Raw genomic sequence first — 27,541 nt, 5'->3', positions numbered from 1 at the left:
TCCTGCCCCAAAGCCAGGTATTTACAAGGCCTTGCCTAACATACTCTGAGATAGCAGAGTAAGATTAGACTGCCACCTCAAGACGCACAAGGCATCTCTCTTTGTTGAGACAAAATGTAGGCAACAGGAACTTCCTTGTCCTCACTTAACACAGATGCCTACCACACACACCCTGGCGATAGCAAGATCTATTGCAATGAGAATGTTGCCTTGGTTGGGTTACAAGTTTCCTGTGTGATTGCGGTGGGAGTTCCTGCTCTGCATGTAATGTTCCAACTTCAGTCCCTAAACATCTCCAGCTGAAACAATTCTCAAGGAACAGGGATCTTGAAGAGCCAGTGTTAAGCAGAGTAAACAATACTGTCCTCAGGGCCAGCCTAAGAGATCTAGCTGCCAGTGCCAGAAAGACAAAATAATACATGCACACAGACGCACACCCCGAGTGGCATCTCAGCCTTACTTCAGTGCTGGCGATGGAACAGCATTCTCCACTGCAACTGGCGGCCAGCAGAGGGGTTGCGAGGCGGATCACAAGGCACAAGCACACAGCGCTAGCCAACACTTCACTGCTGCTCCCTACCTCTTCAACACCTGTCTAACAGTAGAGCTGACTCAATGAGGAGGAGAAGTTAAGAAAACCCCTTTCAAACTGAGGATGTTACATGGGAATAGTATCTCCTACCCAAACCACCCACTCTGCTTCTCTATTACATAAAGCCCTTTTGTACATACAGTATTTGGATTCAGAGCCATTCAGCAGTTAGCCTCAGGAGGCTTTTTTGTGCCACAATAAGGGCTAGAACCTTTTAAAATTTAGTAGACAAAAAACATTTTCTAGGGAGTTCGTCTTGTGGGTCACATGTTGCACTCTAAAAGTCATAGATGGTAACTTGCAGTTTGTAGAATTCCAGTGTTGCAATAGGTATTTGGGCCTGGACTGGGAATATCTGTGATCAAATGCTAGCTCACAAATGAAGCCCACAGGTGGCCTTAGGTGAGTTTCTCTTTCCCCTGCTGATTATCATGTAGGAAAGTCACCTATAAGCACGGGTTGCTAATCTGCAACCCTCCAGATGTTACTGAACTGCAACTTCCATCAGCGCCAGCCAGCATGGCCAATGGTTGGGGGCGATGGGATATGTAGTTCAGCAACATCTGGAGGGTCACATACCAGCCGCCCCTGGCCTATGAGCTACCGCACAGGCTTGTTATTCATCTAAACCAAGAGGCGTACACAGTGTTTTAAACACTAACGACTGTAGGAGAAACTGACACGTCTTGACTACACTGAAGAAACAACAAGGTGAGGCACAGATGGTTGTGTTTGTTTAATCTCAGTGGAACACAAAAATAAAAATGATGTATGGGAAAGACAAAAGGGAAAGGGGGGTTGGGGAAGATAATTCATGTGCAGGAACATACAGAAGCCACTGTTTTGCTTTGGCTTCCATATTCTTAACATATTCCCTCCAGAGACACCCAAGACTTGCAGGCCACTTTGACAATTTGCTTTGAGAAGGATCTAGTCAAAATTGGCAGTGGCAACAGCAGCAGGGTCCAGGGCACTTCTCTGTGTAACTACTATACAGAACAATCCAATTAATGGTCCAAGAAGAGGAGAGAGAGCAGCAGCAGCTAGGCAGCCCCAAGCACAGGAGGAGCATCGCCCCTCATGTCTGCTTGCCTACGCTCACTATAGAGAAGGAAGTCAAGGCCTGGTCTGCAGATGGAGCAAAATGCAGAAGGAAAAGGACTGTCACCACAACACTTCCTTGTGAAGGCTGAAGTGGTGGTGGGATAACATGCCTAAATACTCCCTACGTAAAAAAGCAGCATACACACGCACAAAGGTCCCTGCAGGTAGAAATCCTGCAGATCAGATGGCTAGATAAGAACCTCTGTTTGATGTGTTGCTACTTAGAGGGATTTGAGTTTTACGTCAGGGAGCATTCAAGAACAGTGCACACAAAACCCACCTTGCAATTGTGAAGCTGTACAGTCCTCTGCTACCTTGGGATTCTACCACTTCATTCTGCTGCATGTCCAAGACCAGCCACAGTCCTCCCAACCACTAGAACGCCCAAACCCAAAGAAGAGCGGAGGATTCAAACCCTCCACAGAGCAAGCAAGAGGCAGCTTTGCCATTTAAGCAGTCACTCAAATTGAGTCTAATGCAAATCAGTTTATGAAAGGATTAGTGCCTTCTGCTTCTCTGGTGATAAAAAGAGGACATACAGAATATTCCGGCCCATTACAAACAAATCTCTCCAACCATCCCTGCTGTTTCTGTGAATGTGAGCTGTTCCAGCACCAAGCCATGTAATCTGGCCCTATTTCCAGTGAGATCTGGGAAGCCCCTGCGACCTGGAGGACGACCCAGCAAGTTGCCAGCTGCTAAAAAGGAAAGACCCCCAAGTGGGAGGCGTTCCGCTTGGCAGTGAAGGCACTTTGCCTTCTAGAGAAGCCAAGTTTGGCCTCGGCCAAATGATCCCCAAGGCTGGCAAAAAGCAGATTTTGGGGGAAGCAGCGGCTGCTCAGGGCAGAGGAGGCAGCCTTGCACTGAAAGCAGGAAGGGGAGCAACATCTCCTTTGGGGCTGCCATTGTGATGCAAGCTCCAGAAGGGCAGGCCATGTATTCCTACATGGATATGCTGAGATCCCCCTTTGCTGCACATAGCTGTATAAAGCACTGGAAAGTGTAGCAGAGGGAGGGCTGTCCTAGCTTTGGGGGACCCCAAGCACCCCCCTTGCTGTTGCTGCTACCAACCACCGAGGACCATACAGAGCCAGGGGAAGGAAGTGAGCAGAGAGATCCCTCACAAAGAGCAACACAGTAGGACAATGTGGGAGGCAACATTTAGCCCTTCACACAAAAAGAGGAAAGCTCCTTGAATAGACATCTTGTCCCTGGCTGTCAGTGCTGGTGTCAGCCCACGCCGGTGGATAATTTGGGTGTGGATGCTGAAGGGGTGATGGTAAGAGAACCTTGGCTGCTCAACAGCACAGCCCCCTGCCAGAAATAGGGATGAGAGCCTTCTGCTTGAGGTGAAAGGGGACAGTTACTGAAATAAAACAGACTAGAGACTTAGGGGAGAGCCTCAAAAAAATACGCCAGCCACCAGGGCTAGAAGGGAGAGAGGGGGACCGTACTAGCCCATTCCACTAACAAGACCAGAGGGGTGGGGAGTGATAAGAGGGAGACTGCACCCCATAGACAAAAAGGCCGCTTGCAGCTACTCGATACAGACTGGATAGGAAGTGGAGGAGTGGTGCTTCTGAGAGCTGCGGTGCCCAAAAGGCTGCAGAGAGCTTGCTGCGTGTCTACCTTCTGGACAAACGCTACCCTATCTCTGTGTTGGTACAAAACAAGATAGACCCAATGGAGGGGACCACAGCAGAGATGATTTTGAAAGAAACAAACAAAGGAATTTTTAAAAGAACATACATTAGAAGCAATTCCTGGTGAGGTGGGGGCCCCTCCACCACATTAACGCCCCAACCGACGGTATCTCCAGCCCAAGCTGGGAGTTGTTAGCACGCTGAATGGTGCATGTGGCTGACTGGGGAGGAGCAGCCCCAGGACATGCTTGGAGGATGTACAGCAACCCGTCAGCCAGCCAGACCTTCCTCCTTTCGCCTGGCAAGAGTGGATGGGATGGCAGAACAGGGATGGAATGATTGCCTGGGTGGGGCAGTTTACCTGCCTCCCCTGCCCCAAAAAAGCCAAGCGCTGGCAACTCGAGAGGGGGGCCCTGACCCTACCTGCACCTCTAAGGTGGTTCCACCAGGACAGGCTCAGGCTCTGCATCACAGAAAAGGGGGGAGGCACAGGGACTGTGGGTGGGATTGTTGCAAACCCATCAGGGAGCTCAGATACCTTTGCAGATGCTCCCTGCAAATACTGTAACAGCGCAGAACACAGTCTCATAATACCTTTGTTTTAAGCCTTTGGCTACCACCCAGTTCATTGCCACAGCAAGCATTTGTGTGGGGTTGGGGGAGGGGGGAGAGATAGCAAAGAAAGGCGGAAATCAGGTGACCAAAAATACTAAATTTGCAAGGAGGCAGCCACATGGTTCTCAGCTGTACCTTAAAACCGCTCCGTACCTTCACTCCCTGTACAGGAGAGAGAGGGGCAACCCTCCCTATGCACTGGAGGGGGGCGGTGCAGGAGGAAGGGAAAGGCCAGAGAAAGGAAACCGGCTGAAGTGGAGGTGGATTGCTGTGGCTCCCCATTTGCAGCTGGGCAGGTCAAGGTTCAAGATCACAGGTGGTGACCTCTGTCTCCTCTCCCTGCAACAGTCTCGAGTAGCTTTGTTTAAATCCTGGGCAGCAGCTTCTCAATGAATTCTTTCACAGCCATCATCTCCTGCACAGAGTAAAAGGAGAAGTAGTGGTTTTTGTTTGTGCGTGTGCTCATTCTCCTCCCCTTCAAAGACATAAGAGCCTCAAACAGTTCATGTGCTCCCTTCGGGGAGTGACAAGATTCTCTGCATTGAACTGAGGGTCATAAAACAGAAAAATTTCAAGAGCTGAAATGAGAACTGAGCTTATCAAGAGTCCAGGAGGCAGGGCGGGGGGGCCGGCCAGTTTCCTTGTTATGCTACATGAGTTGCTGCCCACACATGTACGCTGATTTTCAAGTTTCAAGCAGTCTTTTGGCTGCCACAAGAGGCGGCTGCCAAGCCAGCTCACAGCAATTTATTTCACTGCTCATATAAAATCAGAAGTCAACTGAAGCAAGTCGAGATTAAACCAAAGCCACAATTACAGTGTCATGATGGCACTTGGCTTTATCAGGAGTTGGGGGTCTGGCCCATGAAAGCTGATGCCACAATATAGTTGTCTACCTTTAAGCTTCCACAGGGCACCTGCTATTTTTAGTACTCCAGACTAACACTGTTATTTCTTTTGAATTAATCGGTTAAAAAAAATACATATCCAGTTAAAGACAGCTGGTTGCAGCAGTACAATATAATTAAGTGGGGATCAAAAAGAGGCTGCCTGAGACCACCAGGTCTGCAAAGCTGCCTTAGGAAACTGGATCATGCAAGCCATAATAAGGGCTCATGGCAGAAGGCACTTCAAGGAGTACCTCAAAGGATGCTTTGCTTTTGGATGCCCTCCACTGAACCTGTGAAGGTCGAGGCACCAGGCATAGGACCTTCTCAGATACTCCCGGAGTAAGGCAGAGAGAGGGCATCTCAACCCTAATATCCCAGCATGCACCCTGGCTGCAACCAAGATATGGCACTCAACTAAGACTAGTCAGTCATCCTAGGAAATGGGTTTACCGGCTGCCAACTAACCTGAGGGCAGGAGCTGTGCATCATTCCTGGGTAGGTTCTGAACTGGACCCTGCTTGGAGTCACAATGCCCTTCAGTTTCTCGGCAGTGAGGGCTCCAAAGCGGACTGGGATCATGGGGTCCATCTCCCCATGGCACTGTAGGATGGGGATGTCTTTGTTCATGCTGTTATTTGCTGCCTGCAGGAGGGAGGGGGGAAAAAAACAGCAGCAGGGGAAGGAGCACCAAGCTGTGAACAACCCATTGCACTCTGGGAAATGCAGTACCTGGGCAAGCTAGTTGTGAAGGAACTGCTCTACCAGACAGGCATTTCCCAGTTGAGCAGCCATCCTGGCATGCACCAAGCCCAACCCACAGGGCCAACAGCAACACATTCAAGGGGGAGAGGGGGCTGCAGTACCTGAGGAAAGGTCTTGTGCAGGGGGAGCCAGCAGCTGAGGGCCACAATGCCAGCCAGTTGGTGTGGGCACGTGAGCGCCGTGTAGAGGGACAGCGCGCCACCCTGAAGCGCAACCAAGATTAGAAAGCAGGTCAGAGCTTGCTTCAGAAAAGACCCTCTACAATGCAAAGGCGCACACAACTCTCATCTACTGCCACCCCTGTGAACAGCCCTCCCCACCCCACCCCTTTGTAAGAGATTTCCTGGTTCTTATGGCATGACTGGTATGGGGGGGGGGGGCACGCAGGTCAGTGGAGGCCACACTCCTCATGCACAGCGTCAGAAGAGCCCTCACCGCTTCCTGCCCCACTTAACTGCTTGAGGAAAAAAAGACCTGGTGCAACCTAAACCTTTCAAAAATATAGAACCAAATTCTGCAACTTGATTATATTCTACCTACACAAATTTCAAAGGCTTCCCTCTCTTTTTTTGCATGCAATGTTCAGCTTGCCAGAGGGAGCTTCCGGAGGGAAGTACAGTGGTACCTCGGGTTATGAACTTAATTCGTTCTGGAGGTCCATTCTTAACCCGAAACCGTTCTTAATCTGAGGTGCGCTTTCGCTAATGGGGCCTCCCGCTGCCGCCACGCGATTTCCGTTCTCATCCTGGGGCAAAGTTCTCAACCCAAGGTACTACTTCTGGGTTAGTGGAGTTTGTAACCCGAGATACCACTGTAGTAGTTAGGAGGGCAGAAGTTCCACTCCAGAAGTCTAACTCTGTCCCCACACCCATCCTTGGGTTGTAAGGTTTTACCAGACATTGTCCCAAAGCATATGTGTTTCCCATGGCAATAAGGGTTAGAAATGTGTTTTGAATGGAAAAGTGAAAGCAGTATGACTCAGGATACCACTTAACCTCAGTACTGTTGGAACAACTGCACACATCCAAGTTGCTGCTCCAGAGGAACCTATACCTCATCTCCCATGCTCCCCCCCCCCCATTAGCTAGGTGGCAGACGCTAGTTCTCCTTCTTCCCCCAGCACCAGTGCCCATGTCCTGTTCCTCATTTCCAACCCCACCGTCCACACACCGGCTTGCCATCCTGGGGATGTAGCCTGCCACACACACACCAGTCACCTGCGAAAAGCCTCCCAGGATGATACGGTTGGCTGGGATCCCATTCTTTATCTCATGTTCGATCACCGCTTTAACTGGAATGCAGAGGGAGAGAGTTCAAGGTGGCATAATATCATAGGCCTTGCATCTCAGGTGCCAAACATGCTGGGTGCACAATAATTACAAAGACAAAGTCTGTTGGCACAGGATCTATTTCACAAAGTTTCCTCAGCTTCAAAATGTCATGTTTTTAAAAGGAGTATGATGTTCTTTCTGGCAAGGCCTCCGGTGGCAGAGATCAAGGGAAAAGGAGTAGAGTTTGAAAAGGGGGGGGGGGAGCATAAGACAATCAACGTTTGCATTGGGCTCAGCTCTTCCTCATGAAAAGTGATGCCACAAAATACATGCTAGCCTTTTAAGATGCCAGAGGACTCTTGGTTTTGCTGCAGTGGACCAACATGGCTGTTTCTCTGGAATCTGAAGCTTGCCCAAGACCTCTTCAGTGAATTCACAATTCACAGCCTTCACCACTATGTCACACCAGCTTTGGAGAGAGTTGGTGTGAGATTGCTAAAACCCAGAAACCACTCTTCTTTGGTGTTGAAATGTTTAAAAAAGCAGACAGTGCTAAGATGCCACACATTTGCAAATCAGGAATCCGCCTTGAGAGCACACATTCCCACTCTCTGGGTCTTTCCTGCTGGAGTGATTCATCTCCTCTTCTTCTCCTGCCAACATTAACAATTTGGGAATGGCTGCAAATCAGTGGTGGAGCATTTGCTTTGCATGCAGAAGATCCTAGATTCAATCCCCAGAATCTGGGTAGGGCTGGACAGACCCTTGTCAAAAAGCTGTCCATCAGCATTAGCAGCACCCAGCCAAGGGTCTGACTAGGTAAGGTAATTTCCCATGTTGCTAGCCAAGGACTTGTTATACAGACCAACGCAAACCATGGTTACTACAACCAGCTTTCCTCATAACCATGGTTTCCATAGGTTTTGGATAGGAACTATGGCTTGCAACCACTGCACCTGCAACACAAAACTACTTAAAATTGGAAAGGGCAGGCAGGGGTAAAATCTTCTCGGAGAAGGGATAAATATGGTGTGGGAGTGGAGGAGGGCTTAAGATATCCAAAACATTGTCTACAGGATGCCTCTGTTACATTTCACTAGGAGGAAGTGTTTTAAAACGAGCCTTCCATGCATTCAGAATGTAAACATCCCAAACTGCTTCACTCGCTTTACTTTTTGCAAGAATTAGGAAGTGGGCCTTTTTGAACTGGGAATGTAAAAAAGGGCAGAGGCTCTTTAGGACTCAAGGAACAGAACCCGTCTCTCTCTTTCTCTCCGGCTTTCAAATGCTGTCAGTTAGAATTTGGAGAAATGTAGACCAGCTCTAACACTACCCCTGGGCAAGCTTTTCTTACGGTTCTCAGCAGCTTTTTTAATTCCAGTTTCATCCTCAGGTGCATCAGGACTCAGGCCCATCAAATCAAACCTGGAAGAAAAAAATGCAAGTTAGCCCCTGTTCTCTGGTCCACCAGCAGCCTACATGAGGCTGGCTAAGCAAGCACATTATATGACTATATAGTGTCCTGGCAGCTTGGCTGTGCCATTCCAAACTCTTCCGTATGAAAGAATTAAAGTGATTAAGGGAGAACTGTGCTGGGAAGCTGGAGAGGTTTCTACCCGGCAGACTATCTGCTGGCTGCAGACATGCATCAATTCAGAGGCCTTCTTTCCACCAGGTCTTAAAAGGCAGCAAGCCTGCCTATGCTCCCCTGCTGTATTGTGAATATACATTAATGCCCATTGCCCAGAAAAGTAACCAGAGACACAGGAAAAGTTTGTAGAAAAATCTAGAAGTGAAACCTGTGGATGTTGAAACAATATACATTGCCTAAAAGACTGTTAAAGGGCTGTGGATCAGAACCCTAGGCAAGGCAAGCTACCTGATAGGCAGTACCCCTCGACCTCATGGCCCAAATGTCTTATTTAAAGACTCACTCTTCGTCCTCTACAGTGTTTGCACCCCAGCCTTATAGGAGTAGCCATGGTGTGCCCCCTACAAATCATGCACCAATCTGCCCTAGCCAAAAAACACCGGCCAGCTTCCTCAGGTCCACTAAACCTTTGCACACAGCTGCTGCCTTTAATTTCCCCCCTCCCATCAGCCTCTCATCTGTATCATTCCCCATCACTCCTGGTGACTGCCACAAGCCTAGTTCTGGCTGCCATATTTCCTTATGATGTCATTCAGGCCAGAAAAAGAAGTGCCTGGGAGGCAGGAGGCCGGGGCACGGCGCTTATCTGTCAGCAATTAAATTAACATTGTTTTATACTAACCAGGATGGCATGACCATCTTCATGTTGAGGGTGACAGGGATCCTAGGCCTGCAAGCATATGAGAGGGTGGGGGGAGGGAGAGAGAAAAAGAGAGAGAGAGAAGCAGGCAATTATGTTCCAGTAGGAAGAGACAACAGGTCATGAGGCTCCTCACAAACCTAAGAAACCTCAACTCATCCAGACATAGCATCATCTCAGGTAGGGTTAGCTTTGCAAAGAAGCAGGTGACAAAGATCTTTACATATGCGCACGCACACACAGCCTGCTCTGCTTGCCCTTACTTCCTTTCTAAGAAATACACACAGTCCCTCCTGGATCAGGCAGCGTTTGGTGTGGTTGCCAAGCAGCCCACCCTGGGACCTGGACATTTGGGGACTGACTTGAGCATGAGCTAGGTGCTTTGGCTAGAGTTGCTGAGGAAGCAGCAGCCATCTCCTTTGGGCTGAAAAGCTCACGAGCCTGCACTCACCACAGTGGGCACAGGGCTTCGCGTGTCTGCCTGTTGCTACCAACAAAAGAGCCGGACTCAAGTAGGAGCAGTCTGCAAGTCGCTCCATTTTGTCTTAAATCTAACCCAGGTGGCGTCGCAAAAACAGACACGGCTGCTTTGCAAGGTAAGCGGGGGGTGGGGGGAGATACTGCAGGCTCAAGGCAGAACTGCATGGCTCTTCCCAGTGTTTTGACAAAAAGAATGTAGGTAACGGCAGCAATCAGCTCTTTTGGAGCCTATTTTACTCATCCTGCCATTACCACTGCAAGTCCAGGTTCAAAGAGGGGCCTAGGAAGGGAAACGGATGCCTGTTTATCATCTTGTATGGCACCCAGACACACCACTTTAGCCCCACCCCAGCTGATGCATCCCCACCTTGCTTGTCAACATGCTCTTTGTGGCAAACCTAAAGATTCCCCAGTGTAAGGGGGGGCACGATGGTCCAGTTGTGGGGTATGATTATCTGTCCATGTTCCACCTGGGAGCTGCTGGGGGTGGGGACTTGGTGAAGGGAAAACCAAGTCAAACTGACTCTCAAGTTTTGTAACAAGGGCAAAATTATTTGTGAGCCCCTCTTAGTATGTGCTTGGCAGATACTATGTTTGTCCAAAGCAAGCAAACTCGTGCTAAGGGCTGAGGTGGAGAGGCAGTGTGCTTTGTGCCTCAAAGATCTTGGGCTTTTTGAAATAAGCACCTCTGCTGGGTGGTGTACAACACCCTGAATGGCTGACACTGGATAATCCATGCATGTTATAGGGAGCTGGAGCTTAGGGAGTTCAGGCAGAGTGTTGGGTTAGCTAGCAAGATCTACTGAGCTCCTTCCAGCCACTGTCATAGAGGCAGTAATGTTTTTGAGTACCAGTTGCTGGAAAGTGCAGGAGGGGAGAGTGCTTCTGTGTTCGGGTCCTGCTTGCAGGCTCCCCAGAGACAACAGGTTGGCCATTGTGAGACCAGGATGCTGGATCAGATGCATCAGTGGCTTGATCCAGCAGATCAGATTAGAATATCAGCTGATTAAGGCTGACATCCTCGTGGAGAAATGGTGGCTTCTGTTAATGTTGGTCAGTCAAGAAGTTTGCATTAACTGACCTCCAGGTGTTCAACTCCCAACCTGGTTTGGTCAAACGTCAACATCGTGTCTGATGTCTATTTTTCAGATTGGGTCACCACTATGATATTAATGTACTAACCTCAATCTGTAATATTTAATATAGCTATTTTACCATTAACACCAAATTATTGTTTTTTGTTGTGATGTTCGTGCGATTGTAGTATCTTACAGTTTAAAATTTTCAAAAAAATTGACTGAAAAAGATTAGAATATCAGGGATAATACAATGATTGGTTAATTAATGATTGGTGGGGATGGGTTTTTTTTTGCAAGGGCAGAATCTTAAGCGGGCAGCAAAAACTTAAGCCATAGCCCCTAAAAAGCTATAGGTTAAGTGCTATTCTCACTTTGAGACAGCCAGAGCTGGCTTGATCCAACAAGAAAGAGAACTGGGATGCAGCTGAGATTCTGCCTTAGCACATACATATATTTCTATTTTAAAAAGGAAAAAAGTGGACGCAGGCAGGAAAAACATCACAGCCCAATTCCACTAATGGAATATATATTGTATTGTGCTTAAGGAAGCGAAGTCTCTGGCACTGGTGCAATGATGCGCCTAAGAGGAGCTCTGCTGGATCAAAGGGCTACCTACTCTAGCATGCTGCTCCCTACAGTAACCAACCAGAAGCCCAGAGAAGCTCACAAAAATGACATAAGGCAACAACCTTATCCTGCCTCTCAACCTATAAGGTTCCAAATTACATGAGAGCAAAGCTGTCAGAATGCCTGCAAACTAGTTTCCATGGGTGAAGAGAATGTTTCCAGTTTGGCTAGGATTAAAACCACACACAGGCCTTAAGGGAACCTGTGTTCCGCACCTCCTCCCCATTGTTGGACTTTGGTTCCCATTAGCCCAGAGTTACCATGGCCATTGGTGAGGGATGATGAGATTGTGCTGGCTGGGGCTAATGGGAGCTGCAGTCCAGAATGACTGAAGGGCACTAGGCTGGGGATGGTGAGTGTATTTTCTGAGTTTGTAAGGGAAGCTTATTTCTGGCTGGAGGAAACTAGACTGATAAGGGGAACACACACCCCAAGCAGAGGCCTGTTTCCTGAAACATATGCAAGCCTTAATTGTAACCCAGGGCAGAGGCAACACTTACGCATGAGGGCAGATGTATTTCACATAAGGAAGCCGGATGGAGGACAGGGCCTCAGCCCAGCTGTGCCTGAAGTAGGGAAGGCAGAAAGAACATAGATCAGAACTTGCACTGCACAGCAGACAAACTAAAATGGAGAAGCAAGCATTTCCCACTGCCTGTCTCCCCCACCAAAACCCATTCTACTGGAAAGCCATGGTGGGACATTTTCATAGCTGCCAACTGTGGTTAGAAGCATTTATGCAAAGCTATGCATAAAGACGCAAGTAAATTTATATACCCTGTATGAGTAACTGCAATCCAGTAAAGTCGGTAAGTTCTCCTCCACCTGGTGCAGCATCCCAACACGAGAGCTCAGCAGTCAGTCCACACAGACCAGCATTCCCCAGCCTGGTGCCTTTCAGATGTCTTGGACCATAATGTCCATCATCCCTGACCAATGGCCATGCTGGAATGGGCTGATGGGAGCAGTAGTCCAAGGTTTTTGGAAGGCACCAGGTTGGAGAAGGCTTGTGTAGACATACTGAGCTAGATAGACCAATAATCTGATTTGGTATGAGGCATTTTCCTATGTGAAAATGTGTTCTGGATTGGTAAACTATTGCTTTTGTCTCAACATCTCCTCATTCCAATCCTGCCGCTGCTCATGCTGGCTGGAATATTAACATTCAACATTTCCCAACTAGAAACAGGAGCTCTTTTGGGTCCAGGCTGCTGGAACAAAGAAGGTTTCCCCCTTCCCTTCTTGCCTCAGTTACTAACACAACCCAAACACTCACCCTGTGTCTCCAAGCCCATGTAAAAAAATGACCTGTGAAATCAAGCAGAAAATAACACATTAGGCAGCACAACAAGTGCAAAAGTGCTACCAAAGCACATCAGGAGCATCCTGTGAGACCAATTAGTTGCCAAAAAAAAAAAAAAAAAAAGCACATCAGTGAATTATGCTAAAGGGGAAAAGCAGGAAGGACCCAACCTAAAGTGAGGAGGAGAGGCTGGGAACTAAGAGCCTACACATCACCATGTGTGTGCCCCAGCTGTAATAAGAGAAGATGCCTCAACCACAACCCACATCACTGAAAAGGGACTGCTAACACATCATGTGCACATCTGCACCTGGAAGACAGAGGCAAACACAAGACGTCATCATCTAGGATTCCTAAACCTAGGAATCTAGGAACCTAGGATTCCTAAACCATAATCCAGGATTCCTAAACCTAGGCGCTGTGATAAGCTCACCCCATACATGCTCACTTGACTGCTTAGATCTCCAGAACCAGCACTCTACAAATGTCACAAAACATGCATTCCACACTTGTGAGAAATCCATCCTTTAGTGTGGCAGAACTTTGGAACTCCCTGCCCACTTACAGTAGGAGGCACCTACTGTAATACTTTCAGTGCCTGGTAAAAATGTGTTCATTTCAGCAAGCCTACTCAGGCATGTAGTTGCAATTTGTGTTTTTTAAATTTACTTATCTTCTTTTATATTTTAAACTTTTTGATGTAACTTTTTAAATGTTTGCTTTTGCTGGTATTTTTAAACGAATATTATAGATTGTTTGTAAACCACTTAGAAGTCTTTTGTTTGAGTAACCATTATATAAATGTTGTTTAAAAAATATGTCCCACCCCCAATAACTTCTGGGTCAAGGTTATTGCTTTCTGTGAATTAATCCGACAGGCTGCTACCACCTCCTCTCCTAAACCTTGCCTATTTCAAGCATTTAATATTTCACCTCAAAGAAAGTATAAGCTTTCGCAGGATCACAATATCTGGCTTCCTGAGAATCTCCATTTTCAAAAAGAAGATGTTTCTAGTCTTTATGGCTATGAGGCCAAGTGGGTATGATCGGCAAAGTATCAAAAACCATAGATGTGGCCCAGTCTGGTTTCTAGTGGTTGAGGCTTCTGAGCCTTGTGTAACTCCTCTGCATTCCTCTGCATAATACCATATTTTTCCGTCTGTAAGATGCCCTCATGTATAAGACGCCCCCTATTTTTGGGGACTCATATTCAAGAAAATGGCGGGGGAGATGTATCTGTATATAAGACCCACCCTAATTTTTGACATTATTTTTAGGGAGAAAAGCCTAGTCTTATACATGGAAAAATACGGTATATTTATTTGCTGAGAATGGAAACAGTAGAAGTTGTGCAGTAAATTATGCATAATAAAGAGATATTGCACAAATTTGCAAAAAATTATACAGGTTTAAGAATTCAGCATTTTTTGCTGAAAAACAGGGCAATTTATCTTACCATGGAGAATCACAGTGATATAAAGGTCCTATTTAAAAGGCAGGCTCTCCATGCAATGGAATCTGGCCTTTCGAAAATTCACACAGAAATGCTGGTGCACAGCTTCTTGCACCCCTCTGTTATCAATGTTATTCTTGACCAGCAGCCCAGATAGAGGAAACCAAACACCCGCTAGCAGAGCTGGATGTGCTTTGCTTCCCCATTTCTGTTGGCAACCACAAGTTCCAGCCTTCTTGAAGAAAAACAGAGTTGTTCATTAGAAAGGTCAGGGAAGTTAGCAATTCCAGTCCAGGTGAGAGGGTTAAAAAGCTTCCATCAACCAGCTCCATGGCTACATCTCTGCAGCAGGTTACCACACTGCTAAACCCAGCAGTATTTTGGCAGTGACAGATCCACTAGCAGGCAGACAGGCCTGTTCGCACCATCAGTTACCTCAGAGTCATGTCTCCTGAGCAGCTTCAATCTCTGTTCACAAGCCAAGACTGTTCACAAGCCAAGTTAACTGAGGAGGCACACTCTGAATATTTACACCTGAGTATTCACATCCACTCCCCATGTGTCAGACCACCAGAGACCTTCTTCTGACTCTTGCAGAGAAGTTAGTGCAAACTAACTTCTCGTGAATGTCTTCACAGGATTTACCCAATGGAAAGCTAGAAACTTGTAAAGCTTTGCTTCTGTTGCAGATCTTGATATATAGTTTGGCTGCTTATGAGCTCTGAAAAACGTGGCTTTCATTTCTAGCGGAAGAGCAAGTTCCTAGCCATTATCACTGTGGTTTCTGGGAGAGGAAATTGTACAGTTTCCTTTCCCTTCCTGTGGCTCCAAATGGTTATGCCAGAAAACCTATTACTGTCCTAGTTCCATCTTTCATTTAACACATCCATTCTTCTCTCTTATGTCTAACCCTCACCAAAACGGCTACAAATTCTACAAACACCTCTGCCTACCCCATCTCAATCAGCCCACATTACAGCAAAACTCTCAATCCCATAGAGTTCTTGACAATCTGAGGGTTGCTTCACAGATCTAACCCCCCCCCCCATGGAACTTGGGTGCAAAGGGGAGCTGGCTCTTTGAGAATTTAATCTCACTCCTTCCCACTGTTCTGAAACATTTAACACCATACTCCAAATCTTCATATCCCATCAGCCTTTCTCTCTGTCCTTTAAAAAGGAAACAGAGGCACAATTACACCTGCAAATTAATCAAGAGTCATTTGCATAATAGAACAAGGAGATGGGTTTTACAAAGTAATATTTGCTGAATTCCAGAATGCAATAATTTCTGTTGGCCAGAATGTGGCAAAATTTAGCATCTTTTGTCTGTTGGGCACATCTGTTTGGAAAAGCTCAGTTACTAGTCCTCAGGAATGCAGAAAACAAACTTTTTTTTAAAAAAAGTGTTCTGGGGGTTGGCAGAACTAACCAGTGGTCAGAAGGGAGCACTTCCGGTGTCCCCTTGCCTCCTGATCACTCACAGCCACACCCCTGGAGACCACTCATCTCTCTACTCTCACAGCACTGAGGAGACCAAATACTGAAAAAGAATTATATACAAATAAGCCGATCTAGGCAAAATGTGTTTGATTTATGTAATGTGTTCTCCTTGCAGAATTTAGATCTTTGTGAAGGGGAGGGCATGGTTCACACAGATAGGCAGGAAATAAAACTGCAAGGTACATCTGATGGTGCAAATGCAGGCAGAGCCAGCAACAAGGGCGAGGATTATAGGAGCTTGGGAGCCTGGTGGGTGTCAGTGTCATTTCTGCAGAAGCGCCTGGCCATGATGGTTGACCACAGCAGCCCCACAATTGCATTAAGGGGGTGGTAGAAAGCAAGCCTTGGCTATTATTTCCTTGTTAGTGCAAGAGTAGTAGCGTCGAGGCCAACACAATTTGATACAGCTGGGCTAATTACCTGCCAGAGGCAGCGGTGGTGTTTTGCGCAGGTCCTACACAAACAACATTGTGCTGTTTACTGGAAAGGAACGAAACCATGTTGATCTCTTCCCGCAGCCGTCCCCTCACCAAAGTTTCTCTCTGCACAATTCCTCTGCCACCCCCCCCACCCCTTTCTCTCAAACAGCTTCTGAGTTAAAGGGAGGGCAGCCCCTTGACATTAGCAGCAACCAAGAGGAGGGGGGTGGAGGAAAGAAATCCAGTTAATTCCCCTAATCTTTCTGGATCCCGACAGATGGCAAGCCAAAGAGAGAGACAGAGAAAGCCCTTACCGCTGCAGTCTCCCGCTCTGCCCCTGAAATGGTCACGGCATCGGCGAGGAGGGGGACAGACATGTTGTTACCGCACATACACCAATAGAGGTTTCAACTGCTCACGCCTGAAAGACACAGAGATAGAGAAACACACACACACATTTATTATATGCACAGCACTTTTAATTTAAGAGCCGCTCTGCAATGCTTAATCTTGTTGGACCTTACAACTATGCGAAGAGCTAGGTCACTTTTATAACCAGGCAGGGTACAGAATCAAAAGGGGTGTGAAAGCCTCTCTTCAAATGTGCGCATGATGTACAAGTTCCCGTTCTGAAGCCCATCAGGTTTCATCTCTTTCCCTGTCCTGCATAAGGGCTAGAAGCTTGCTCCTGGATTAAAAATGAAAACCAAGATTTTCAGAGCAAAGGTTGCAACCCAGAAACCTTGGGCTTCAGACCAGCACCCAAGACCAAAAGCCACAAACAACTAGCTCTCAAGGTGGAATATCCACCTGGAAAACCTGGATCAGCTAGTTCCAGCAGTTGACAGTGGCAAAGAGAATATTCCATCTCTAGGCAAAGCAAAAATCCAGTCTGGTTTCCAAGGAGACTTTACATTTGCTTAAAAAGTTCATTTGGGAAAGTTTCCGGTAGATATGAACTAACAAAAAGAAGGCTGCATACAGGCCAGGTGCAAAAAGACTAACATACACAACATTTAAAAGCCTTGAATACTTTAAACTCCAACCTATCTCAGGCCATGGATCTCTTCTTTAGAGCATTATTTAATATAAAACGTGAAACACAAAGAGCTGCCTGAAATGTGACGTACAAACATTCCTCTGAAGGACACATGCAAGGATTCAGATTATTAATACCTCTGAAAACATTTCTGTACCCTTTTATAGTTGTCCTCTAGTAGACACACGTCAATGAATTATAGAGTTGAGGTCTGTAACAGATTATCTAGTCAACAAAATCCTATCCTATACTGAAACAACCAACCCAATCCAATACTAGGAAACAACCCTAGTATTTAATCACAAGGTACTTTCCCACAAATTAAGTATGAACCTGTTTAATGTAGAAATATAAGAATAAGAAATGCTACATTCATAAAAGGCAAAATTCAAAACCAGGATGCAACTAGAGGAATATACCGTAGGCACAAAATAATATGTATATGTGTGTGTGAACACATTTTGAACAGGCTAAGAATTGGCTACCACATGGTAGCTGAGCTCCCACTCTGTATTTCCCAACTCTGAGGGTTTTCAAAGCAACCGTGACTTGTTTTTCAAATGCTGCTTATCTGTTATATTCAGTGATATGGTTTGATAAGGGTTCCCTGTAACATCCTGCCAAAGGCCTTGGGAGGCACAGCTTAAGGACAGAGTGAGAGTCAGTGGCTTTTACAAAACTGCAGCATAAAGACCCTGATATTAAGCCTGGGATTTCTCATCCCAGCAAACCCCTCCTGCAACCAAAAAGCTGAAGGTTTAAAAGTAGTTTTTGTTACTTCTATGGCACCAGTAAAGGACAAGGCTATTTATATAACCGCTGATAACAGTGCAGGGGCATAAAGGTTCAAGAGTCTGTGCTGCCTCGGCTGCTACTGGAGATGTACTGATGCAGCCAATACCATGAAAAACAAGAGCTATACCCGATGGCTGCCCACTTGGGTGTAACTATGACCACAAAAGCCAGGAAGGTATCAAACCATTGCCACACTGCCAGTACATCTGGAAGCCTATTATTAACCTAATCACGCAGTGCAAATCATCATACTACAGTGGTACCTCAGGTTACATATGCTTCAGGTTACATACACTTCAGGTTACAGACTCCGCTAACCCAGAAATAGTCCTTCAGGTTAACAACTTTGCTTCAGGATGAGAACAGAAATCGTGCTCCGGCGGCGCAGCAGCAGTGGGAGGCTCCATTAGCTAAAGTGGTGATTCAGGTTATGAACAGTTTCAGGTTAAGAATGGACCTCCGGAACGAATTAAGTACTTAACCCGAGGTACCACTGTATAACTCAATTGCCACCAGATCACCTAAAAGCCCACATCAGTGTTACAGCCAAAAGCAACGGCAAGTTGAATGCTATGGTTACCCACAAAAGCTTAGAGCAGAGGCTAAGAATACAATCCAGAACCCGATCTTCTATTTAAAATAAACACCAAGTTTCTAGCCTCCTGTGACTGTAGCTATGCGAAGAAACTTGCCCGAAAAAGATTAGGAAGGAAGCTGGAATGAGAATTCCAAAAGGTCAGGACAAGAGTTATTATTCACTAATTACTGCACTTATCAGCCACACTCCAGTTTCTTAGCCCATGCTCCCTTGTCTTTGTTGTGAGCCCATCCCTTGCTTCCCTGAAATTAACACAAACAACAGAGATGTTCCCCATCAACAACACCAAACACCCACACCCACCCAATGGCAGCTCAGCAGACACTGGCCCATGGCAGGACATATTTAGTGGTGGTTCCCTGTTTGTGGAATGCTCTCCCTAGTGAGGTACATCTGTCTCCATCATTATTAATTTTCAGGAGGAATACTAAAACATTCCTTGTTTACCCAGGCATTTGGTGGCATGAACACTGCTCTTGGCAACCCTGAGATCACTGGAATGAATGAATGGTTTTAACTGTAACTTTTAGAATGCTTAAACTGTAACTGCTCTTAGAAGGTTTTAACTGTTTTAGAAGGGTTTTGTTTTTTAAACTGTAGATCTGTTTGCCACCCTGGGAGGGATATAAATTCAATTAATAATAATAATAATAATAATAGTAACAATAAATGTATCCCACTTGAAGGATTTTGGCTATTAAAGCACAGAATCTTTAGAGGTCCAGCTCAAGCGGTCTTCCATCTCTATTGCAATAGCGTACCAGTTGCTTGAATAACATGAAGCAGCTTGCTCTGCTTGTCCCCCCCCCCCATCAAACAACTGTTATTTGATTATGTCACAGTGTGGTGTGGACTGGACCGGGCGGTATGCAGAGGGGTCCACAGTTATCTTTGTGAAGGGAGGATGAGAAAGGTGGACCAGATGATCCTCAAATCATTCACACCCTGATTCAAGTGCTGAGCAACCTCACCAAGATACCGTATTTTTCGCCCTATAGGACGCACCGTCCCATAAGGCGCACCTAGTTTTTTGGGGGGGAAATAAAGGAAAAAAATTATTTCCCCCCCAGGCGCGGGGTTGGGGAAGCCCGAGCTTCCCCCGACCCCAGCCCCCAAACAGGCAGCTCTCTGCAAGCCGTGGGAGCCCAGTGCTGGCTCCCGCTGCTAGCGGAGAGGTCCGCGAAGCCTGGGCGCGCTGAGCTCAGCGCGCGCAGGCTTCGGCATGCAGACACCTCTCCGCCAGCAGCGGGAGCGTTCCCGCTGCTAGCGGAGAGGTCCGCGAAGCCTGGGCGCGCTGAGCTCAGCGCGCGCAGGCTTCCGCATGCAGGCACCTCTCCGCCAGCAGCGGGAGCGCTCCCGCTGCTAGCGGAGAGGTCCGCGAAGCCTGGGCGCGCTGAGCTCAGCGCGCGCAGGCTTCCGCATGCAGGCACCTCTCCGCCAGCAGCGGGAGCGATCCCGCTGCTAGCGGAGAGGTCCGCGAAGCCTGGGCGCGCTGAGCTCAGCGCGCGCAGGCTTCCGCATGCAGGCACCTCTCCGCCAGCAGCGGGAGCGATCCCGCTGCTAGCGGAGAGGTCCGCGAAGCCTGGGCGCGCTGAGCTCAGCGCGCGCAGGCTTCCGCATGCAGGCACCTCTCCGCCAGCAGCGGGAGCGATCCCGCTGCTAGCGGAGAGGTCCGCGAAGCCTGGGCGCGCTGAGCTCAGCGCGCGCAGGCTTCCGCATGCAGGCACCTCTCCGCCAGCAGCGGGAGCGATCCCGCTGCTAGCGGAGAGGTCCGCGAAGCCTGGGCGCGCTGAGCTCAGCGCGCGCAGGCTTCCGCATGCAGGCACCTCTCCGCCAGCAGCGGGAGCGCTCCCGCTGCTAGCGGAGAGGTCCGCGAAGCCTGGGCGCGCTGAGCTCAGCGCGCGCAGGCTTCGGCATGCAGGCACCTCTCCGCCAGCAGCGGGAGCGCTCCCGCTGCTAGCGGAGAGGTCCGCGAAGCCTGCATTCGCCCCATAGGACGCACCCAGATTTCCCCTTCATTTTTGGAGGGGAAAAAGTGCGTCCTATAGGGCGAAAAATACGGTAGATATCAACAATACATAGGAACCAAGTCTTCTTCACATTGCTATATTTCCTGCATCTTATTTCTTATCTGGATGAAGCTGGTCTTTCATAGATCCATCAGCTTTTTACCTCCCCACTGAAAATGCCATATTGAGCTATTGGTGCAATCAAGCTGAATGGTTCAGATAAGGCCATTTGCCAAGAGTCCAGACACAGACTGATCCACTGCATTCCACACATGAATGCGTGAACAGTAACCTGCCCACCATTTTTTCCCTTGAATGAAATTATTATTATTATTATTATTATTATTATTATTATTATTACAAAATACAATAAAATGGCTTCTACAAAAAAATACAAATTAAGTAATTAGACTACAGAGTTCTCTCTTCAAAGTTATTCTTAGCCCTTACCACCCACAGAGGACAAATAAGCACCTTGGGAGACCGACATTTCCCTATTTCTCAGCCAGGGTTCTCCATCCACCATCTACCACTCCCATAAGTATACAATCTCTGGACCTTAATAAAGGCACCAGACATAAGACTCCAAAAAAAGGAGAGAAACAAAAGAGAGAAACAAAAAGAGAAAGGAACAATAAGAAGAGAGAAGGGCAGGGGGAGACTAAAGAAGAAACATTAGAGAAAGCTACAAAAAGAAAACTTCTGATTTTTCACCCGCAGGTTACATAAAAAAGGAAAAAAGGATTATTTCAAACATTCAGTCCATGCTAACATCCATCTTCTCCACTTTCTGTTAAAAAAATATTTCTTTTATGTCAAGGTGCCTCTTTTTCTCATGAAAAGTCCAAAATTGGTTCTCTAATTGTTATTGCTATTGATAAATGTCAACCATATTTTTTCTTTTGCCATTACCCCCATTAATTCCCACCACCATTACTCCATATTGAGTGATAGTAAATTCTTCTGCCCATGCCCATTTTCATTCTTTCCAGTCTTTTTCCACAGAGAATACCATAACTTTAGCAGCATCATTTTCTTAATTCACTTCAGATTGTATGCAGAATACTTTCTCTCTACTAGAACTGAAGCAAGGCTAGGACTGAAGTTTTCTCTAAGTTTTTTTCGCCCCTCAACTTCTTCAATACCATATCCAGATAATTTTGAATATACTTCGCCCATCTGGCTGAGTTTCCCCAGCCACTCTGGGCAGCTTCCAATCAAGTGTTATAAACAATACAGAATTAAATATTAAAAACTTAAGATAGTCGCTTATTTCCTTCACATCTGAAGGAAGGGCGTTCCACAGGGCGGGCGCCACTACAGAGAAGGCCCTCTGTCGGGTTCCCTGTAACCTCACTTTTATTTTCTCCTTCTCATCCAAATCAAGGCATGGAAGTCATTTCCACTTCAGCATCACCATCTGCTTAACTATTTCATGATCCAGTCCTCTCAACTTTTCATCAATTTAGTCTGAAGCCTCTGAGTATTCCCCTTCTACATTTTCTCCATTAATCTCTGATCCGATCATTTGAAATTATTCAGTCATCAACTGTTGAACTACACCAACAGTCACTGGAAGATCCAAAAGTGCCTTTACCATAATGGACTCTTTTGATGTTCTGGATATTATTAGCAACTCAGTCTAGCTTAATATTTCCACCTTAAAATCACAGCTGCAACGTGTCTTATCTCATATTAACTTCTAACCCACAGCTGGCAACGGCCACTTTACTTTCAGTTTTTTCAGTTGTTTAGTGGTAGGAAAAGAGAAAAAGGGTTAAAGATTTTTCACAGAGAGGTTCCCCTTGTCCATTTAATCATTATTGTCAACCACAAATCTGGAATTTTGCTCTGCCGTAGACACTCTGCCTTAGACAACAATCCGTTTTCCTTTCTGTTTTCCTTAATGACGGAAGGTGTTACTTACAGATTTTCAGATTGTAGATTTTCACCAGCTGATGGAGGGAATTTTTGTTACAGTTTTCCTTGTCCCAGAAGTGTTTTAAAAAGAGAGGGTGTGGGTCTTTCTTACCTGTGAAAATTGATTACGTGGAGTTTGGGCACGATGGCAACTCTTCAGTTTCCCAGCTCGTTATAACTCCCGTCCAAGCCACCAGGCATATAAAAACAGTCTTGATCAAAACATTTGAGGTCAACTCCCAGATCACCCTTATCTGCATAATGATTAATAGTCAGACTATCTGTCTATTATCAATTACTACATGCCATAATTATCTTCTGTAAGCAGGAGCTAACAGAGAGGCAGCCAAACCGCCATTCCTCTCCCCGGAAGTCCTGTAACCTGCCCACAAATTGAGTGAGATGAGGACATACCAAGCTTGTTTATTCCATACCATCATTTTAAAGCCTACCAAAAAAGTGACTACACAGTACAGTATTCAAGGCTAGAATTCCATAAAGGCAAAGATCAGGGCCACAAACCTGTGCAAGGGCCATGTGTACATAAATCCACCAAAAAGCAAAGAACTTAAAGGTGCCTAATTCTATGTTGGGCGGTGACCAAAATATTTAAATTGCTATGCACATAGCATAGGTTGCTTAACTCCAACTTACATCAACTCCAGCCAATGTGCCAAAGATCAGGTATGTTGGGATTTGAAGTCCAGTAACACCTAGAGCATCACAGATTTCCTATCCCTAGTTTATATGATCTCTGAGCACAAGATGTTGAAAAGGTTGGTGCAGAAAACAGCAGGATTTCCTCATTCAAGGAGCCCTGGCTCATGGGAAAAAGGCCATGAGAAATACAATCCCTAACTGTTAAGAAATCATAATCCCTTCCTCCCCCAAATGCATGCCATGGCCTTATTTATATGAAGGAGTGTAAAAGAAATGTGTCAGATAGAAAACCTGGTCATCTGTGCATTTAAAAATTAAAATCAGACACTGGCATCTTAGTACCTTGCGTACATTTTCACCTCTATACAAGGTACTCACCTTGAAATTAACACTGGTACTGTAATCTAATTACTCCCCCACACACATTTTACACAATACAGTACTTAGGCTTGCCTCCTTTTTTTAAAAAAAAGGAAAGCATACCTGCATGTAGGGCCCATTCATTCCTAGTTGAGGAACAGATGTGAAAGTCTGTCAAATATAAGGACTGAGGAGAGCGGAAAACATTTTACAGAACCTCATGCCAAACCATGCTAAATCTGAATGAGCTAGGTAGTTTTCAAGAACAATGACAATTTTGCTTGAATTTAAGAGAACTCACCACTTAGCACACACTTACAGCATCATGGAAATCAGCTGCCTTATTGGAACACAGCCAGCGTAACACCATTTTTTTAAAGGGATCCGGTAAACTACAGATTAATTAGGCTAACTGCTGTCCCTGCTACTGATAGAAAACCTTATTAAGGGCTAGAATTGTTAAATATATAGAGAGGAAGAATCAGCTGAGGAATTAGTATGCTGAGGAAGATTCAGGACAGCTTTTTCAAGGATAGTTCTAGCCATTTTTTTGAAAATTCATTGAGCATTAAACATGAGACCTGCCAGACATATAATTTTGTCAAAAGATTTCAGAAAATTCAAGAATACAACAACATCTCAAAAGCTTTTGACAAAACTTTTTATCAAGGGCTGCTAAGAAAAAAAACCTTAGCATTCTGGTTAAAAAACAGGAAACAGACATCAGAAATAAATTGTCAGTTTTCACAGTGGTGGGAAGCAAACTAAACTCCCTCAGTTCTGAATTGAGAATGGTGTTATTTCACCTATTCATAAATTATATGGAGCTGTGGGAAACAATGAGGTAGCAGTAGACGATAAAGCAATTTTCAGACAGGATGGAATAATCCCATGGAAAGAGACTGAAAATAAAACAGCCATTACATATATAGAAAACTGTGGTGCACCTACTATTAGAATACTAGGTTACCAGTTGCTCTGTCTCAAAAGTGATATTCTCAGGAGGATAAAGCTAATGGCCAATAACCCTGGAACAGTTGGAATATCCATGTTCAGAGGTAGCATACTACAGAATATCAGCTGCTGTGGACAAACAACAGGGGATGGCTCTCATCATATCCTGCTCATGATTTTCATTTAGAGGCATCTGGCTAGCCACAGCTGGAAAAGAAAGCCGGACTAAAGAGACTTTCTGCAAGGCAATTCTATGCTCTTATGACCAGCACTTCTTTAGGAGAATGGATTGGAGAAAATGAACATTCCTTGTCCATATTTGAGTGATGGGGCAAGAGAAACAAGCTATTCAAATGGCAAATGGAATTTCATTTGTGTTCTCTGCTCATTCTCTAGTAACAAAGAGAAGTCATGCAATATTAATAATAATGCTTGTTCAGTAGTAACAGCACTCTCAGAGCTAAGTACATTGCTAATAAAATCAGTCCCAACATGCTCCCAAAATACATGACATGAGTGAGTCCAAAAGCAACAGTGGCATAAAACTTTTATTAGGACCAACTAAAACACTACCAAAGAGTGAGTTTCAAACAATTTGAAAGGTTGCTCACTACTTGGTAATGTTTGAGGTGGCCCTAATAAAGGTGTTATAACACTGCTTCTGGATTTTTTTCTAGAAGACCTAACAACTACTTGCAATTGTTGTTTACTGGTTCAAAGAAGTCTCTCCCTAGTGCCTCCTGAACAGGATGTCATAAGTAGATGGTTGCTTGGAAAGAGAAGCCAACTCTTAAAGCACTATTTCACACAAATATGTTGTTCTTTCCCTGATATCAATTCCTATGCTATAGTAAAAAAGATACTTCATTTCTTATAGGACACATAGCCCAACAAGCTGGAAATGGTTTATCAAACCTCCATGCTACAATGTGGAGCATTTTACATGCCTGAGATGTATGGGGAAAGGGACTATACGTACTAAGAATAAATCTTCTTCCCTTCAAACCTTTCCCACACATTCTATTTATTGCTGTGGTGCTTTCAACCTTTGCAAATGGACCTGAGTACTTAACACAACATGAAATAAACTGATAGGATTTGCTACTGCCAGAAGTAGTGATTGATGGCCAACTGAGATGGTATTTAAAAAGGATCAGACAAACGCATTGGAGGACAAGATTAACAGAAACTTTTAGCCACAAAAGTTCAGCAAAGCCTCCATGTTTAAAGAGAGTATAACTGAGCATCAGATAATTGGAAAGGCAAAAGGCTAGGGCTCTTGCTTTCATGTTCTATCTTGAAGCATTTAGTTGGCTGAAAACAGCATGATTAGTGGGCTCCTAGTCAGATCTAGCAATGTGACTTGTGTGTACTGTAATGAAGAACACTGTGCTGTGCATCTTCAGCCAAAACCACAACTCATCAGCTTGATTCCATTATAACTTGCTCAGGAAACTCTGGCCTTGCTGAATCAATTAACTTACAAATCACTCCGATGTGTTTTTCACAAACTGAGTTTTTGTGTAAGTCAAATTATAACTTCTGGCATGCTGACTGCAATCTTAGGCAATCTTGGAATGCCAAGGAAACATAGTTAGATCAGTCTGTAGGTTAACTAAGGTTTAAGACATTCAAACTTGTGGTCAACTTACAACTAACGAAGTTATTATTCCTTCCTAACGAATGTATGTGTTTCTCTCTCCCGCTTTAAATATTAAAGAACCCAGTCCATGAGAGACACCCATTTTCTATTGATGTGTGATGGCAAAAGTTCCAATGTAATCTACAGTTATTACACAATACAACATTGTGGTAAAGGCTATTTTGTTTCAACAAGCCTTTGAGTTCAGGTGAATCATATTCTTTTAGTTATCAAAGTTATGTTTTTATGCTGCTTAGTTTATTATTATTTCATACTGTATTATTATGATACTTGCAATTCACTTTGGACATTATTATGCAATGGAAAAAAGACAATATGTGCTTTTAATAATGAATGTGTTGTCCACCTTTGTTCTCGGAATAAGGTAGAAGATAGAAACTGAGTGAATATCATCTATTATTTGCAAGGGTACCTACAATATATGCAAAGGTTGTAAGCAGTTAAAGGTACTCAGGTCACTGCTCACAATAAAAATACAGTTTGCATGAGATACTGCAGCATGCAATTAACTTCTCTCCTATGATTTGGCACAGCTTTGGTTCTTTTCCTTTCAGAAAGCGTCCTGCCCAGATTCCCCCCATTCATCTGCGCACACACACACGACCGCTTGCATCTTCCTGCCCACACTCATTCCCCCTCCTCATCCCCTGTCCTCTTAGGATGAGCCCATGCCAAGGAAGAGAAAGGTGGGCAGCTCCTGTACATCAAAGGCAAATGTAAATGTAAACTGGGAAGAGATGAGAAAAATATGCACCTGCCAGGACACCTTTAAAAAAACACACACACAACTCTCAAAATGACAAGGAGTCCTGGCAGGTGCATATTTTTCTCTCATCTCTTCCGTTGCATCTGGGCCATGCTAGCACCTCCTCGTGCTCCTAACCCTCCATCACTGACCTCTTCCCACCTGAAACCCCTGGACACCCCCCCCCAAAAAAATCCAGCACCTCAAACCCTCTTCCACTTTCTCAGCTCCCCTTCCCTCCTCGCGAGTGTCACCTCCTGGCCACACCCTCCCTCCAGCCCGCCCCACCCTCTGCCTCCCTCCAGCCCACGCCCCCTCCGCTCCCACCCGCGCCCTCCCCCAACCCTTTACCTCACAGACCTGGGCCCCTTCGCGTGCCCCCCCCCACTTCTACCAACAGCCCGCCGCTCACGCAGAGACCGGTCCACCCTCCTCCTCCTCTCCCCATACAGAAGCCCCCTCGGCGAAGAGACTCTCCCCTGGAAAACGGTCCCGATTCTAATTACTCCCCTCCCCCCTCACCTCTTTCCTCTTGTCTCTTTCTACCCGGCTTCCAACTGAAGAGGATTCAGTCAGTTCTCGAGCTCACCAGACGGCTCCGGAACTTCCGCCGCCGCCGCCAGCGCGCGCGAGGTGGGCGGGTCCGCCCTAGCTTCGGCCCCGCCGGAAGTGTCGCGCGCCGCTCTATCCCGCTGGAAAGAACGGAGTCCGGAAGAGGAGCCTCGAGGGGCGCGGCCATCTTGGTTGGCTGAAGTTCTTCGTGCCGG

General features: G+C 45.9%; 1 protein-coding gene across 8 annotated transcripts; it reads right to left on the bottom strand.

The window, feature by feature from the left end:
- Positions 1-1,315: 1,315 nt before the first annotated feature.
- Positions 1,316-27,440, bottom strand: LYPLA2 (lysophospholipase 2). Of its 8 annotated transcripts, none has more exons than XM_083456119.1 (11): positions 27,297-27,419; positions 22,699-22,774; positions 16,346-16,452; positions 12,631-12,662; positions 11,855-11,920; positions 9,151-9,198; positions 8,232-8,302; positions 6,824-6,897; positions 5,708-5,809; positions 5,310-5,486; positions 1,316-4,369 (listed from the first exon to the last, which is right to left on the bottom strand). In XM_083456119.1, the coding sequence occupies exons 3-11, from the start codon at positions 16,421-16,423 to the stop codon at positions 4,319-4,321; spliced, it is 699 nt and encodes a 232-aa protein (XP_083312245.1). In that variant the 5' UTR covers positions 16,424-16,452; positions 22,699-22,774; positions 27,297-27,419; the 3' UTR covers positions 1,316-4,318. The 8 variants fall into 8 exon arrangements, with proteins under 8 accessions (XP_083312245.1, XP_083312243.1, XP_083312246.1 ...); XM_083456117.1 differs by having other exon boundaries at positions 16,346-16,445; positions 22,692-22,774; positions 27,297-27,410; XM_083456120.1 differs by lacking the exon at positions 22,699-22,774 and adding an exon at positions 22,505-22,646 and having other exon boundaries at positions 27,297-27,399.
- Between the last annotated feature and the right edge of the window lie 101 nt (positions 27,441-27,541).

Source organism: Podarcis tiliguerta (genome assembly GCF_965153285.1).
Source record: "Podarcis tiliguerta genome assembly, chromosome: 8".
In the NCBI taxonomy this organism is placed as follows: domain Eukaryota; kingdom Metazoa; phylum Chordata; class Lepidosauria; order Squamata; family Lacertidae; genus Podarcis; species Podarcis tiliguerta.
This window is presented reverse-complemented; position numbering and strand designations above follow the sequence as displayed.

Excerpts from the sequence above, each read along its gene's own strand:
- LYPLA2 (XM_083456118.1), bottom strand. The coding sequence starts at position 16,423 with ATGTGCGGTAACAACATGTCTGTCCCCCTCCTCGCCGATGCCGTGACC. Across the intron at positions 12,663-16,345 it reads CAGAGCGGGAGACTGCAGCG|GTCATTTTTTTACATGGGCT; the intron begins GTAAGGGCTTTC and ends TTGATTTCACAG. Across the intron at positions 5,810-6,823 it reads TCCTGGGAGGCTTTTCGCAG|GGTGGCGCGCTGTCCCTCTA; the intron begins GTGACTGGTGTG and ends GTTGCGCTTCAG.